General features: G+C 47.4%; 1 protein-coding gene across 1 annotated transcript in view; it reads left to right on the forward strand.

The window, feature by feature from the left end:
* Positions 1–16,694, forward strand: part of CROCC2 (ciliary rootlet coiled-coil, rootletin family member 2) — a 1,620,686-nt gene that overhangs the window by 853,205 nt on the left and 750,787 nt on the right. The window contains exon 23 of the mRNA XM_086944022.1: positions 6,561–6,704. Coding sequence (XP_086800148.1) covers positions 6,561–6,704 — 144 coding nt within the window. The remainder of the gene's footprint in view (positions 1–6,560; positions 6,705–16,694) is intronic.

Genomic DNA, 16,694 nt, shown 5'->3' on the forward strand with positions numbered 1-16,694 from the left:
GAGAATGAGTTGCATGTAGCCAGCATAGGAGCGGACATTGATGTCCTGAGAGTGGATGATGCAGGCTAGAGGGATCATTCATTGAAGAGGGTTGGGCTTCACTTCTTCTTTTAGTCCTATGGTCCTCTGTGATGGAGCTCTGGTGGAAGTCCCAAGGGTTTCCTCACCAACAAGGGAAGAAAAGGAGAACAAAAGGGAGCGGTAAGCATGTGTTCTCAACCTAATGCCATTTACTTCCACCACACCACAGTGAGGGTTTGTTAAACGGAACATGAAGGGAAAAATTGGCTTTTAACCAAAAGAAAAAAAAATATCAAATTGTGGTTGTGTACCTGGGGTTTCCCCACCCCCGATCTCAGGGAAGCTAATGGCTGCCTTCCACCCACTACACCCAACCTTCCCTCTCCCGAGTCACGTACCGCTCTCTGCCACAACTCTTATCTCCGGCGATGACTCAGACCATGCTGTTTGACCTCAGCCCTTCCTCCGATCCTGAATTCCTTTCCGTCTTCTCTGTTTTTCTTCTCCTCAAACGCTGTCCGCGCCGTCCTTATCTCCGCCTCTTTGTTTCTTGTCTCCAGCAGTAATTGGGCCGTAGGATTCGTCTCTCCGCCTTCCTCTGCCCTGATTGGCTCTTGAGTTGTCGTTCTGTCCTGTACGAAGGAACAGTAGTCAGTTTTTATTTTCTGTACTTCTGGTCTTTGTATGCTGATGTCATCCCGACCCCGGAAGAAGGTACCCAAAGCGGGGATATCGGGATTGGATCGACATCGAAGGTAGGGGTTTGGGGTGCTTCCTTACAACCCGCTAAGCACATTAACTATACAATTTTCAAAACCAATGAGGCCCCTAGACCTCTTCATTCTTTCTCATAGAGAGTTTCTCTTTTGAAAAAATAGTTTTGCTTACAAAACTTCAACACCACCACACACTGTGCTCAAAACAATTTGTTTTTGAGCACAGGACTATATTTCCCAGCATCCATTGGAAAATGGACGGATGCGCAGGGAAATGATGCGGGGGTAATGAGTGCGACAGCGCTTCAAAACGGACCCATCCTGCCAGACCCAGCACTAGGCGGCCGTCTGAGCAGGGTCATGAAGGTAATCTTGCGGTGCTGGTATCTTTGATGAAGTAAGTAGGGAGAATGACTCAGTATGGATGAATGGGGCTATCGTCTACATGGAACACCACTACCCCCGAATGTCAAGTAAATGTTGCAACAAACTGAGCCACGGCATGAGATATTGGTGCGGAGATCGCTCCGGGAGGGGAGCGGTACCGGCTGCTGTTGTTGCCTCAGATAGGCTAATAACCGCATTTGAGCACAAAAAGCCTTGAGCATTAACAAAAGCATACATTACGTTTTTTTGTTACGTAGCAGGGGCCCGCAGGCGGAGTAATACTACACCAGATATACTGATAGGTCAATTATGTATTGAGGAACCGAGTGACTGATTTTCACCAAAATAACGCATCAGAGCGTGAATACCGATAATATCTGAGAGCAAAAGTGTGAATAAAATCATATATAATCAGTTATGTGAATAGAAAATAAGGAAGGAATGACAATAAAACTTGCATGTGCAATCTGCATTGAATATCCAGATTAGCACCAAACATTGATAGAAGCATTTCTTTTCCCCTGTAGTGTTAGACTATAAGACGGCACCTCCTGCCTGATCCGCGTGTCCCTTGACTAAAAATTCCTGTGGGTAATCGCGAGAGTGACGGAGTCCGTGTGGCACAACAATGTGACTATCACAGGATGAATGTGTAAAGTTACAATCACCACACCTAGGGTTTGCATCCGGACCCATTAGATGGCCTCCAACCTATTCATATATTAGATTTATTTTTTTAAACTGAGTTGTACATATTCAGATCACAAACCACAGCAATGTAAATAATCACAGGATCACTTATTCATTTTTGTTTTAATGAAGAGATCCAGGGAAATCTGTTGCCGAAGTGTCATGCACGAAATAAGGATATGCATAAAATACAAGAAAACACGGTCCAACATTTTGGAATGGATGAGACACGATTAACAGTCAGGATGAGTGAAAGAAGTAATAATGGCCTCTTTATCTCTCCCGTTTCTTAGGAAATCTACTGATGACAAAAACAGACAGGTGAGCGCATTAGGCCTCACATTTGTGCATGGTGAACATGCACAGTATAGAAGCAGGGATGAAATAAAAGTAAAAAAGCCATGAGGAAGGCCCCAGACCCATGTGGGCTCCTAGCGAGGGCCGAACCATTTTGGCACAAAAATGGGGTTTAACTGAACAACTATATTCAGTAAAACCCAAAACTTCACAGTTTTTATTCATACCCCAGGAACTCTCCAAATAAAGCATAGCATCTGGGTATACTTTGAGGTATTTTTAACAATCATTAATCTGGATCCCTGATTATCCAGTATTGCTTTATCTAAAAACTCCCATTCCATACATGGTTGAGTCCACCTGGGTAGTATCATCTTACCCGGGTGTGGGTAGGCGCCAATGTTATGTTATGTTAAAAAATTTTATACGGCGCTCGGTCACCAAATGGTTTCATGGCGCTCATAACAAATGCGGAGAGCAAGAGCGGGAATTACTGGGAGGCTGACTGGAAGAGGTACGTTTTCAGCATCCTACGGAAGCAATCGTAGGTAGGGCAATGCCGAAAGGCAGACGGGAGGGAGTTCCAGGTCTTAGGGGCCAAAGAGAAGCAAGAACCACCATGTTTTTTACGTGTGAATTTAGGGATGACTAACAAGTTGTGGGATGAGGAACGGAGATCTCTGGAGGGGACATATCGCTTCAAACTGGAGGAAGTGAAAACAGGGGCCAGATCAGACAGAGCTTTAAAGACTGTGCAGCCCAGTTTGAAGATGCAACGCTTGGCCACCGGAAGCCAATTCAGGCTCCGTAGTAGTGGAGAAACATGCTGGTGCTTGGGTTGATGATAGACCAGGGGGCTGCCTGATTTTGCACCAGCTGCAACCTGTGGAGATGGTAAGCAGGGATTCCCGCATACAGAGTGTTGGCGTAGTCAATTCTCGAGGTAACGAGGGCCATGATGACAAGGATAAGTGCATCTCTGGTAAGAAATCTACAGATTTTACGTATCCTGCGCAGGTGGAAGAAGCAGGATGACGTAACAGCACTAATCTGGGGCCTCATAGATAGGCACCTGGAGATGACTACGCCAAGGCTTTTCACTGAGTTGATGGGGCAGGGAGGAGGCCCCAGTGAGGGAGGCCAAAAGCTGTCGTTCCACGGATTGGCTGCTCCACCCACCAGCACAAGCTCGGTCTTCGTAGGATTTAATTTAAGCTGGCTATGGCACATCCATTCCGATATCTCAAGCATAGTAAAATGGAAGCTGGTACGGGAGGAAAGGGAGGTGTCGATGGGAAAAATTTGCTGCAAATCGTCCGCGTAATTGAAGATAGTGGATGCGGATTTGCGCAAGAAAACAATCAAAGGCTGCTTATACAAATTAAATAACAAAGGAGATAAAGCGGAGCCCTGTGGGACTCCGCAGGATAGGGAGGAACAAGAAGCAGAGAAAGTAGACAGGTGCACTGCCTGAGAACGCCTGTCCAAAAAGGATCTAACCCATTCAAGAGCTATGCCCTGAATACCAGCATTTTTGACACGGTCGATCAATATTGCATGATCGACCGTGTCAAAGGCCGCCGATAAGTCCAACAAGACAAGTGCTTGGGAGATATTATTATCGGCGCCCTTTCTTAGGGTATCCATAACAGCCACGATGACCGCCTCGGTGGAATGGAGAGGACGGAAACCGGCTTGCTGGGCCTCCAAGAAGGACGAGCTCTCAATAAAAGCGCTCAGGCAGCGAGTGACATGTGTCTCCAAGATTTTCCCCAAGTAGGGGAGAAGGGAGATGGGCCTGTAGTTGCTCAAGACCGTGGGGCTGCATTGGTCTTTTTTAGGATTGGTAGCACAGCTGCTTGTTTAAAGGAGTCCGGGACCACCCCCGTCGCCAGTGAGTTATTGAGTAATGCCAGGGGAGGGTCGGAGCAGGCTAAGAAGATTTCCCTAAGAACCTGCGGAGGGCAGCAATCGTTAGGGGAGCCAGAACTCACTTTATGCAGTAGTGAATAGAACTCTGAAAGGGAAATTGGGGGAAAAACGTCCAGGCAGCAAAGATTTCTGGGGGGTAAAGAAGGGGGAAAGGAGGATGAGGGCGGGGGAATATTATTCTTGATGATAGTGATTTTATCCATAAAAAAGGCATTGAGTGAATCACACAGAGACTGTGAAGGTTGGGGTTGAGAGGTGACGCGGTCTGGCAGAGGGAGCTCATTCACAATGGAGAAGATATCCTTTGCCTTAGAGGCAGACTCCATAATTTTTGGGGAAAAATAAGTTGTTTTAGCCAATAGGATGGATTTTTTTATAGGCTTTCAAACAGTCCACAAACTCAATTTTTAATTGATGGTCATAATTACGCCTCCAGCGGCGCTCAGCCCGACATAGGGCCAATTTGTCCTGCTTTAGTTGGTCCGTAAACCACCGCTGGGCGTCATGGGGCCGCCTAGTTTTTATAGTTTTTAAAGGGGCAACAGTATTACAGGCAGACAGCAGCCATTGTTCTAAGAGGGAGGCCTGGTGAGTCACCAGAGCGGAGGTCGGAGGGACTGTAGAAGCCAATATAGAATGAAGTTCCACCAGATTGGCTCTCTTCCAGTTCCGAGCAGTGAAATTGGTCGTAGGGGAGGGACGGCTGGGGATAGTCAAATTAAGAGAGAAGGAAATGAAACAATGATCTGACCAAGAGCAAGGGGCCACAACGGGGGACGAAATTTCAAGATTGGCCGTCCACACTTGGTCTAAAATGTGGCCTTTGCAATGAATAGGCTTTGTAATGTGTTGGTGGCAGTTCAGACCTGATAAAAGGTCTGAGATTGCAGGATATAATATCCGGCGGGGATGGCGGCAAGAATGTCAGGGACAGAGTCCTCAGTCAGCCAAGTCTCAGATAAGAGGAGGATATCAACTGCTCTATCATCTAGTAGCTGAAATATTTCCAGCTGGTGTTTCACATTGACCGTGTATTGAGGTATATCACGGTCAATGGAGTGACCCCGAGTGATGGCGATATGAGGCAAGGGGATATCGGCTCAGGACGGGGGATAGGAATCTCTGGGCTAAGGGTACCTGAAGAAACAAAAGTGCCACAATCCAAAGCAGTCTTTATGGCGTGAGCCTGTAAGGGAACTGAGCGGCAGAGCATTAAAAGGTCAGCGGAAGTTGGGCATTATGACTGGCCCCGGGCCCCGATCGGCCGCGGACGGGCGCAGACGGGCTTGACTTTAGCGCGACTTCGGTGCGAAGTCGGCGTTCCCGCTGCGCTTCCGCCAGGGTACCATATGTGCTACCTGATAGTGAGTCACTAGACTGTTAACCTGCGATGTGGAGGGCAGGGCGGAAGTGGTGTAAGGAGGTGGAAAATCGTGCTCAATAGGACGGCCCTCCGCACAAACGGCACAATGCCTGGGCGGAACTGGGCCAAGAGCGAAGGAGTGAGAGGTAAGGAGGCTCTGATAACCTCAGCACAGTGCACCAAGTAAATTATTACATTAAAGTAACATTTCCCATAAAGCTTTTAAAATCAGCATAAAATAGGTCAGCGGGACCCGCACACACCCGCAGCCTCAATCGCCGCGTATGTCAAGGAGAATGTGCAAAAGTCGCGCCTAAAATAGAAAAGTAATCTGTGGCCACTAGACCGCTAACCTGTGATGTGGAGGGCAGGGCGGAAGTGGTGTAAGGAGGTGGAAAATGGTGCTCAATAGGACGGCCCTCCGCACAAACGGCACAATGCCGGGGCGGAACTGGGCCAAGAGTGAAGGAGTGAGAGGTAAGGAGGCTCTGATAACTTCAGCACAGTGCACCAAGTAAATTATTACATTAAAGTAACATTTCCCATAAAGCTTTTAAAATCAGCATAAAATAGCTCAGCGGGACCCGCACACACCCGCAGCCTCAATCGCCGCCAATGGTGAAGCATGTCACGATACGTGGGTGAGGCCTCTACTCCAATATCTTTGGATACCTTTATCCTCTAGGATAGGGTAGAGGGAGACTATTACATCTTGCAGTGGTTGCTTGAATGTGATAGCAGTGGCCATATTGTATCATTATATTACCATTCAGAGTTAGCCAATACATTGGCTCTAAACGTGGCAGCCGTGCCGCAACTTTATACCAATGATACACTATGTAGAATACCATTGCAAGACAGTTATCCGCTGCCTGTAGTGTTTAAGCAGCAGCATTTTCTTTTTTCTACTTCTGTTCTTCTAATTATGTTGCATATGTTGTTGAGCTTGTAATTGAGTTTTATTGTGGTTGTGTAAGTTGGTAATTGTGAGAATGAGTCAGTGGATGCAGGAGTGCAAAGAAGAGGGACATAGTGCATGTATGACGATCTATTGAGTACCTAAAATCATCAGTGACTGAGGAGGCACTTTCATTTATATGCTAGAGCTATTATTATTGCCATTGTTTGTTAACAATTGTGCTTTTGTTGTACAGAATACAGTGGCAGATTTAACAGCAGAACTCAAGGCTCTGCAGGTGCGGTTCGAGGATGCTGTGGCCACGCATGAGAAAGAAGCCAAAGGCCTGAACGAGCAGCTAAAGGAAATGGCAAGACACAAGGACACAATTGGAAGGGAGGTGAGTTCTCCTTGACTTAAGCTGAGAATGCATAGCACAAGATACCCTATGAAAGTTCCTCAGGTGTGCTGTTGTACAATATTCAAGCAGATCAGAGGAAGCTTCATCTCCTACTGAGCCATCTTTATCTGAAGTGACCTCTTCTAGCACAGACATGAAGATGAACTAAAGTTAGGAAGCTCAAAGATGAGTCTGCAATTCCTGTGAGACTGCAGACCCATTTACAAGTTAATAGAGGACCTAGGTCAATCCTGACTGGCCCTCTTGCCAAGGGAAGAAAAATACCTCTCAACACCCAGGCCATTATCCCTAGTCTGGAAGCGGTTTTCACATCTCAAGGCCAGGTATTGACTGGGCAGCTACTGGAGAGCTAATGCGAATTAGTATTCAGGAGCATTAGACAGGAAAAAGGTAACTTTCTCAAAATCATAATTTTAAATATTTATTAAAAATCCGTATTCACCATTAAATTGGATTTAACATAAACATCAAAAATAGTGTTTGAATCATCATCATAAAACTTTATTTCAGTCACAAGACCATAAAAGTGCAAGTGCTATACAGCTCACACAAATAGATTTTTTTTTTAAACTGGCAATATACATTAGTAGCCTAGTAAAAATATCAAGCAAACCATGATTTTAATTTCATTAGATAAATAGAATAAACACGTACTGCTCAATACAGGACCAGAACTACAAAAACCTTTGCCCATTCCAAAGTAAACAGCATGGCCTGCTATACTGCCTTCGATCTAAACGTGCACTATATTCAACGCCTGTCGGAGGGATGGGCGGAAATTGAAACTAGGAGGCCGAAGTGAGGGTTGAATTGTGCGTTTTATTGAAAGAACAGAACAGAGAATTATCCGATGATTGTCAGGGGGTTAGGATGGTTTACACTGGTAGTTGCAGGGTATGTTGTTGGTGTCCTTCTCTTCCTTCCCTCTTCTTGTGGGGAGATCGCCGTCCCGGAAGTCCAAGGCTCAAAAAGAAAGAAAGAGCAGTCAGCGAACTGTATAATGTATTTTAAGGAGTTGTACCGTCACCACACCCGAAGTGAATCAACGAGAACCGTGTAGAAATGAGGAAAGCTACTAGCCCTATTATCAGGTTTGAAGGACTAGAGGCGGCTGAGTTATGGTTTACCTGTCACTACCGCCGGTTGGGGCTGAAACAAAGACTCTTCTTGACAGTAAAAAAAAAACTCAAAAAGGGTAGAGACCAATTCCAATTATAGTCTGGTAAAATTATGCTGTGAAGGCAAGGGTTTGGTGAGGGGTTTCAGGTACAGGCTTTCGGGCCAGGCAGCATACAGCGAACGCGAAGCCCTGTGCCCCTACCCGGTGTTCCCGCCCCTCCGCCCTTCTCCCCAGTCACTCACCGCGTCTGCCGCAACTCTCCTGAGTTGCGGCGGCCTTTCAGCAACCTCCGGGGTCGTCCACCAGTCCTCTGACCAGCACTCCACGTCCTCCCTGTCAGCGTCTTCTTCTATCGTGGTTCCTGGCAGCTTCTTCTTGGCCCGTAGATCCTTCTCCTCCAACTCCGTGGCCTCTTCCGGGTTCGTGCTCGTCCTCTCCGTCAGCTTCCACCCCCATAAAGGGGTTAGTCCCGCCTCCTCTGGTGAGCCGCTGTTTTCCCATTGGGTCATCTTGCCTTCATTTTCTTCTGCTTCCTGTACAGAGGAGGGAGAGCCTGAGGTTAACCCTTGTGTTTCCAGATTAAAGTGTGGAGGAAACACAGTCGAAAGAGGTGAGTCCATATCCTCCGGTGACTCCTTTTTACATCCCCCTTCCCTAACTTTCTTGCTGGCAAGAAATGGTTCTAAGGGATACCTGGAGAGGAAGTCGGCATTGGCAAGTTATTTTCCCTTCCGGTGTAGAGTTGTAAACCGGTAGGGCTGTAGGGTCAGAAACCATCTTAACACCCTGTCGGTATGCCCTTTATTTTTGGCCATCCATTCTAACGGGGCGTGATCCGTGAAGAGGCTGAATTCTCGTCTTTCGATATTATAACGAAGAGACTCGACTGCCCACTTGATAGCTAGGGCCTCCTTTTCCACTACGGCATATTTCTTCTCTCTAGGAAACAGTTTGCGGCTAATGTAAAGAACTGGCGGTTATTGCCCTTGGAAGTCCTTCTGGGATAATACTGCCCCCAACCCATCTTCTGTTTGCAAGATGAAAGGTTTACTGTAATCAGGACTAAGAAGGACAGGTTTCGTTGTTATGGCCTGTTTCAACTGGGTGAAAGCCTGCACTGCTTCTACAGAAGGATGGTGTAATTCCTTTTCTGTTTTGGCCTCTTTCTTGAGAAGGTTTGTCAATTCAATTCAAAAGACTTTATTCGGTTATATTTCATAAATAACCATAAAAGTACATCAAATCACATCAAATATTACATCGTCATAATTAATATTAGAAAATCAGTAAACACAGTATTTAACATGGACCAGAATTTAAAATAATGGATTTCATATAATCAATGTCTTACGTAGATTAAAAATACTTTAAAGAAATGCCGAGACAGATGCCACTGAGAAGGTTTGTCAAGGGATTAGCAATTTGGGAGAAGTTAAGGATAAACCTTCGGTAATACCCTAGGACCCCTAAGAAGGCTCTCAGGTCTCTCTTGTTTTTCCGGAAGGGAATAGCTGTGATGGCTTCTATTTTCTCTTGCTGTGGTTTGATCAGACCCTCCCCCAAAAGGTACCCTAAATACTTTACTGATTTGGCGGCCAGCTTACTTTTAGCAGGGTTGATGGTAAAACCTCTTTTCTCTAACGTGGATACTACTGCTTGTAGATGTTGTAAATGTTGTTCCCATGTATTGCTGTGAATGATGATATCATCTATATAAGCAGCCGCGAAGGCCGCACATGGTTTCAGCACCGTGTTCATCACTCTCTGGAAGGTAGCAGGAGCCCCGTGTAACCCAAAGGGTAGTACGGTAAAATGGAATAGTCCTTCGGGGGTAGAGAAGGCAGTTTTCTCCCTGTCCTGTTGTCGTAAGGGAACCTGCCAGTATCCTTTACAGAGGTTGAAAGTGCTTATGTATTGAGCATTTCCAATCCGTTCTATCATCTCATCGACTCTTGGTAAAGAATATGTGTCAAACTGAGATATTTTATTCACCTCCCTGAAGTCTATGCAAAACCTGATGAACCCATCAGGTTTTGGCACAAGAACAATTGGAGAGTTCCACTCACTGGAAGAGGGGTCTATTATTCCCATGTGGAACATTTGTTCTACCTCTTTCCTGACTGCCTCTCGTCTAGCTTCGGGAATCCTATAGGGTCGCAACGTTACCTTTTTCCCTGGAATGGTATGTATCTCGTGTTCCCTGACATCAGTTTTCCATGGTAGGAGGGAAAATACCTCCTGTAGAGTTTGCAACTGGGCACATAGTTCTTCTCTTTGATGGGTGGGGAGATCGGGGTCAATGCTTTTCCGATATAAGGGTTCGCTTTGATCCGCCTTTCCCACTAAGGTAGGAATGGGTCCCTCCCATTTTTTTTAGCAAATTCACGTGATTTATTTGGGCATGTGTGGCTCTTTTTGGGTCTAACGCTAACCGGTACGTTACTGGTGTTACTTTTTCTACTACTTGAAAAGGACCCTGCCACTGTCCTAACATTTTATGCTCTGAAGTGGCCAGCATTAACAGAACAAAATCACCCACATCAAAAGACCGTACTTTAGCCTGTTTATCATATTGTTTTCTCTGGGAAGATTGAGCTTGTTCTACATGTGACTTCACTATACTACGCAGTTCCTGCAAATGAGTTTTAAGACTAGTCACATATTCTGGTAGGGGTTTACCTCCGAGTTCTTCCTCCCATTCTTCTTTTGCCATCTCTAGCAAGGTTCCTGGAGCCCTCCCATATAACGACTCAAAGGGGGAATATCCTTTACTCTTTTGTTGTTTGCACCGGATGGCAAACAACGCCAAGGGCAACATATCCTCCCACTTTCGTGTTTCCAAGTCCAGTAGTTTCTTAAGGGTTGCCTTAAGGGTTGCATTATATCTTTCTACCAGACCATCCGTCTGTTGATGATAAGCAGATGTTCTTATCTGTTTAATGTTGAGTTGCTGGCATACCTGTTTCATCAAATGAGAAACAAAAGGGGTTCCTTGGTCCGTTATAATTTCTTGGGGAAATCCTACTCTAGAGAAGATAGATACCAGAGCTTTGGCTATTTGTGTCACGTTTGGTTGTCTCAGAGCCACTGCCTCTGGGAACCTAGTGGCATAGTCCACTAGGACTAACACATATCGACAACCACTTCTAGAGGGAAGTAGTGGTCCAATGATATCCATTCCCACCCGGGAAAAGGGCTCTTCAATTATAGGCAGAGGCCGAAGGGGGGCCTTTGGTGGAAGGCTCCGGCTGTTCCTCTGGCAGATAGAACACTCCCTGCAATAACGGCGAATCTGATGATAGATCCCCGGCCAATAAAACTTCTCAAGGATCTCCTTCTCTGTTTTCTCGGTCCCAAAATACCCCCCTAAGAGGTGACTGTGTGCTAAGAAGAGTACTTTTTCTCTATATCTCTGGGGTACTAGTAGCTGGGAGTTCTGGTCTCTCCCCCCTTTCCTATACAGTAAACCCCTTTTTACAAAAAAAATAAGGACCTACTTGATTGGGGTCTTCCTCCTCCTTAGCCCGGTCCACGCTTCTCTAAGAGTGGGGTCTTCTCTCTGCGCCGCATGAAACCCTGGATCGTATTGCCATACTGGTTCGTCCTGTGGTTGGGTCAGGGCTACCTGTGTCCACACTCTTTTCTCTCGTTTCTTTTGACTATTACTCTTCCTTATCTTTCCCAGGTAAGAGTCAAGTTCCGGCTCTTTAGCAAAAGGGGCTGTCTTTCTCCATTCTTCTGTCTCCTTGGGCAGAAGCTGTTCTATATAAGGATAATCCCTCCCCAAGATAAAAGGCTCAGGTAGTTTAGGGATGAGCCCCACACGTAGAGGAACAGGTTGCATAGTGGGCTCATGTTGTACATGTACATCTGTAGTAGGGTATTGTCTACTATTGCTGTGTACGCATTGGATGTTTACCATACCTCTATTCTGCTGAGGACCCCTAGGTATAGTTTGTGGTCTGATTACACTGTGCAAACACCCTGTATCAATGAGAGCTGAACGATCCTCCCCATTTACCTTGACTACCTTATGGAAGGGAAGATGTTGTCCCTCTTCTGTACAAAAGAGAGACCAGTTAATCCAATCTCCATTGGCTCTTTTTTTTGAGGGCAGATTCTAGCTATGTGCCCAAACCCACCACAATTAAAACACTGGGGTCCTGTGGGGTTGGGACGTAGGGGGGTTGGCAGTGGCCCTGGTAACAGAGTGACTGTGTCGTTTTTTTGGAACAGGAGGTCTAATGTGTTTGGGTAAGGTGCTCCCCGCGGGCTTCCCATGTGCTTCTCCTTTTTGTATTTCAAAGGCCTGACTAAAGGCACTAGCTATCTCCACGGCCCTGTCCATGTTTAGATTTGTAAGTTGCTGCACCTATTTCTGTATTGGTGGGTGTAAAGAAGCTAAAAATTGTTCCAAATATATCCTCTCCTTGATTTCTTCTTTGGTTGAACTCAGGGGCTTCAGCCAACGGTTTGCCATGTCCTTTACTCTGAATGACAAGGCTCTAGGGGTTTCCTGGGGCCCTTCTTTAAGCTGTTGTAGACGCATCCGGTACGTGTCTTCATCTATTACCAATCGCTCTAAAATGGTTTTCTTCACCTCCTCATAAGGAGTAAGACCCAGGGGATTAGCCGCTTGATATGTGGCTTGCATATCTCCTGAAAGGAGGGTTCCCAGATAATGACCCCATTTGTCCCCAGCCCATCCAGCTGCTCGGGCCATGCGTTCAAAGTTCGAGAAAAAGAAAGCTGGATCTTCGCCTTCCACATATTTCTGAAGCACCACCGAGGGTAGGGTGGTTGATCCCCGCTGTTGACCCAAGGTGTCAGCCAGTTTTCCTACTACTGTCTCCTGGCTTTGGCTTTGTTGGGTTAAAGTCTGATGCAGTTTTTCTCGATCCTCTTCGGCTACTGCCAAGAATTACTCCATGACCATACCCAGTTTCTCTTGATTGTCCGCCAATCTTTGTAGTGCGGCCCCCATTTCCTTAGATCCCACTTCTGACACCACATGTCGGAGGGATGGGCGGAAATGGAAACTAGGAGCCCGAAGTGAGGGTTGAATTGTGTGTTTTATTGAAAGAACAGAACAGAGAATTATCCGATGATTGTCAGGTGGTTAGGATGGTTTGCACTGGTAGTTGCAGGGTATGTTGTCGGTGTCCTTCTCTTCCTTCCCTCTTCTTGTGGGGAGATCGCTGTCCGGGAAGTCCAAGGCTCAAAAAGAAAGAAAGAGCGGTCAGCGAACTGTATAATGTATTTTAAGGAGTTGTACCGTCACCACACCCGAAGTGAATCAACGAGAACCGTGTAGAAATGAGGAAAGCTACAAGCCCTATTATCAGGCTTGAAGGACTAGAGGCGGCTGAGTTATGGGTTACCGTTCACTACCGCCGGATGTGGTTAAAACAAAGACTCTTATTGACAGTAAAAAAAAAATCAAAAAGGGTAGCGACCACTTCCAATTGTAGTCGGGTAAAATTACGGTGTGAGGGCAAGGGTTTGGTGAGGGGTTTCAGGTACAGGCGTTCGGGCCAGGGAGCATACAGCGAAAGCGAAGCCCTGTACCTCTACATGGTGTTCCCGCCCCCTCCTCCCTTCTCGCCACTGTCACTCACCGCGTCTACCGCAACTCTCCAGAGTTGCGGCGGCCTTTCAGCAACCTCCGCGGGCGTCCACCAGTCCTCCAACAGCACTCACCGTCAGCGTCTTCTTCTGTTGTGGTTCCTGGGAGCTTCTTCTCGCCCCGTAGATCCTTCTCCTCCAACTCCGTGGCGTCTTCCGGGTTCGTGCTCGTCCTCTCCGTCAGCTTCCACCCCCATAAAGGGGTTAGTCCCGCCTCCTCTGGTGAGCCACTGTTTTCCCATTGGGTCGTCTTGCCTTCATTTTTTCTGCTTCCTGTACAGAGGAGGGAGAGCCTTAGGTTAACCCTTGTGTTTCCAGATTAAAGTGTGGAGGAAACACGGTCGAAAGAGGTGAGTCCATATCCTCCGGTGACTCCTTTTTACAACGCCTCTTAGATATTATCAGTAAAATATAAGTAAACTGTCAGATTAAACATGTAACAACTGCTAAAACTGATGAAATAAAATGAAAGTTTCTTACTCTTTTGGCACTTTCTTTCTAATTGGTCACATATGACCTAAAGACTTTGCTATTGAGCAAGCAATCGCCTGACTAGGGTCTGACCAGAGGTTTCGAAGAGCTTCGCCAATCCAATCCAACAAGCTTTGTTCGACAGATAAGGCATAAAAGCACGAAACATAAAATAAATATTTCATAGGACACAATGTATAAGCACAGTTAAAACCATTGTTGGGATACTTAAAATCTGTCGTCGGGAATAATAAAACACACTTAATACTGTTTAAAACGGGGGGCGTGGCTAGCAGTCAGCCAAGATGGCCGCAATCTAGCGTAGCTCCGTGACCAGAGAGCCTCTTTCCTAAAAATCCGTCAACTTATTCGATTCATAGCAGTCATCACATAGCAGAACCTGAAGCGGTATAACCTCCGGTGCATGTAGCACTAATCGGTGTCCAGAAACCTCCGAATTTCGCGAAGCGGCGCCGGCGTGTGCCCTGGGGCCTATCTGTGAGAAGGAAGCCGGGGACTGCAGTGCGGCGAGGGACGGCGAGACCCACTTTCTTCGGAGGGACTACGGCGCGGACTTTGATGACTGCCGGTGAGAGGCACCCATCCGAACGACGCATCCTCGGAAGTCGAGACCCGACGACGGAGCAGTGAACCCCCGCCTGCAGCTGGGGGCCGGAGGGCGCTGACGGGCTCCGGGGAGCGGCCGGTGAGAAAAAGCGGAACTAATCTGAAGGGGAAAATTGAGCGGCAGCACCCGCAGCGGCCCGCGCTGGATGTCTTCCGCCTGTAACACACTCACCCGGGGCCTCAAAATACTGTACCACGGCCGGTGAGAAATCAGACAAGGAGCCCGGTGTGGGCTTGCGGTCTACCCCCACCCTCCCCCGCTATATCACTCCCGACAGGCATAGGAATGAGGGGATCTACGTGGAGGGCCCACACTCAACACAAGGGCTGTGACTATTAGGAGAACGGACATACCAGGCGGGAGCGGCCCAATTGCTTTACCGCAAACACAGTGACTCAGGTCGGCTGGGCAGTGCTGGGTGTGCTGGAGTGACTGTTGGGCACCCCACGTCGCACCAAATTCACAGAGGGCACCATATACTTCCTCACACCTATCATGAGTGGTAGAGGCCTGAAAGGGCAACAAGCCCCGAAACTGGACAAATTTGCCTATCGCAAAGGGGTGCAAGATGAAACAAGAGACGAACTACGACAGACGTCACCCCGGACAAACTATGCGTCCAATACTACAGAGAAAGTCACATTGCAGGATATAATGGCGGCGTTGCAAACAATGCAAACATCCATAGGCACGATATCTGTGGACATATCATTAATAAGAGCAGACTTCGGGAAAGTGACCGACTCCTGGAAGTTGAAAAAACGACAACAGGGCTATTGGGAGATACTAAGGACTTCCAACATAAACTAAAAGGGCTTGAGGATGATAACGCCATGCTTAAAGGAAAGCTCGACGACCAAGAAGGCCGTTCGCAGCACAATAATGTACGCCTTATAGGTGTGCTGGAATCGGTGGGGGGCCCGTCACTTGATCTGTATGTAGAAGACCTTATTCACAATCAGCTCAAACCGAAAGGACTGTCAAACTTTTTCTCGGTGGAACGAGCCCATCGTGTGCCGGGGGGGAAACCTAAGCCGGGAGCGAATCTTCAACTTCAGTGACCGCGACGCCATTTTGCAGGCGGCACCGGTCCGCACACCGCTACATATTGAAAACGCGGAAATCAACTTCTACCCTGACTATACCGCTGCGGTGGCACAACAGCGACGAGGCTTCATGGAAGTAAAAAAGGAACTCCGGGCCCGGGAGCTCAAGTACTCAATGATTTACCCAGCAAAACTGCGTGTGGAATCGGATGGGAAAACGTTGTTTTTTGAAACACCGAAGGATGCACAAGATTGGCTGGAGGGGTGGCGACCTGCAAGAGGACCCAGGCACCGCGGCACGCACCGACATAACGGAGAAGGAAGCCCACTAGCGCAGGAGGAAATTGAATGTGGTTTGACCTGCAACACCTCGGACCGAGTTCGTGAAGCCGTGAAACGGCCACACAGGGCAGAGTAATCTGGACCAGAGTGGGTCTCGGCGGTCTCGGCACTGAGAAGGACATTGCCGGTAACAATGAACAGATGCCGAGGGTGTGACACTGCACTGGGGGGGACAACAGAACTCCTGAAGGTAGGACATGCTGAACTTTTTGACGCTGCATGGACAGTCTTACTGGGAGGGGCACGAGAATGGACACGGAAGTCTCACCCCCACGAACAATACACTTAAGTTGGGACACTAAGCGCTCTGCTCAGTTGGGGAGGTGGTCGGTTCTTGATCTACCGGGCAGGGAGCAGGGAGGGGTGTAGGGGTTATGACAGTAATGTTCTTTCTTACTTTCTGGTTTCTGAGGGGAGGGTGGAAAGTTCTGGATCCACCGGGAGAAGGAAAGGGGCGGGGGGCACAAGTTCTACGTGCCAAATACACTCCACGGTTCTGGTTTCTGTGGCTGAATTTAAAAAAATGTCATATTAGCTCCTGCTGGACTTCTTGGACACTGTTTCTGTGTACACACACATCTTTCTCGACTCATGGCCCTTTCACACCATACCATCTAGTCGATCAGTGGCTCCTCTGTCCCCCGTCAACTGATGTGGAAGGCGTATTACACACCTACATTAGACACTATGACAGACATACACTGTAGTTGTTCCCCGGCGCCTCGAATGGACTTCCC

Source organism: Lissotriton vulgaris, chromosome 11, assembly GCF_964263255.1.
Source record: "Lissotriton vulgaris chromosome 11, aLisVul1.2, whole genome shotgun sequence".
Classification (NCBI taxonomy): domain Eukaryota; kingdom Metazoa; phylum Chordata; class Amphibia; order Caudata; family Salamandridae; genus Lissotriton; species Lissotriton vulgaris.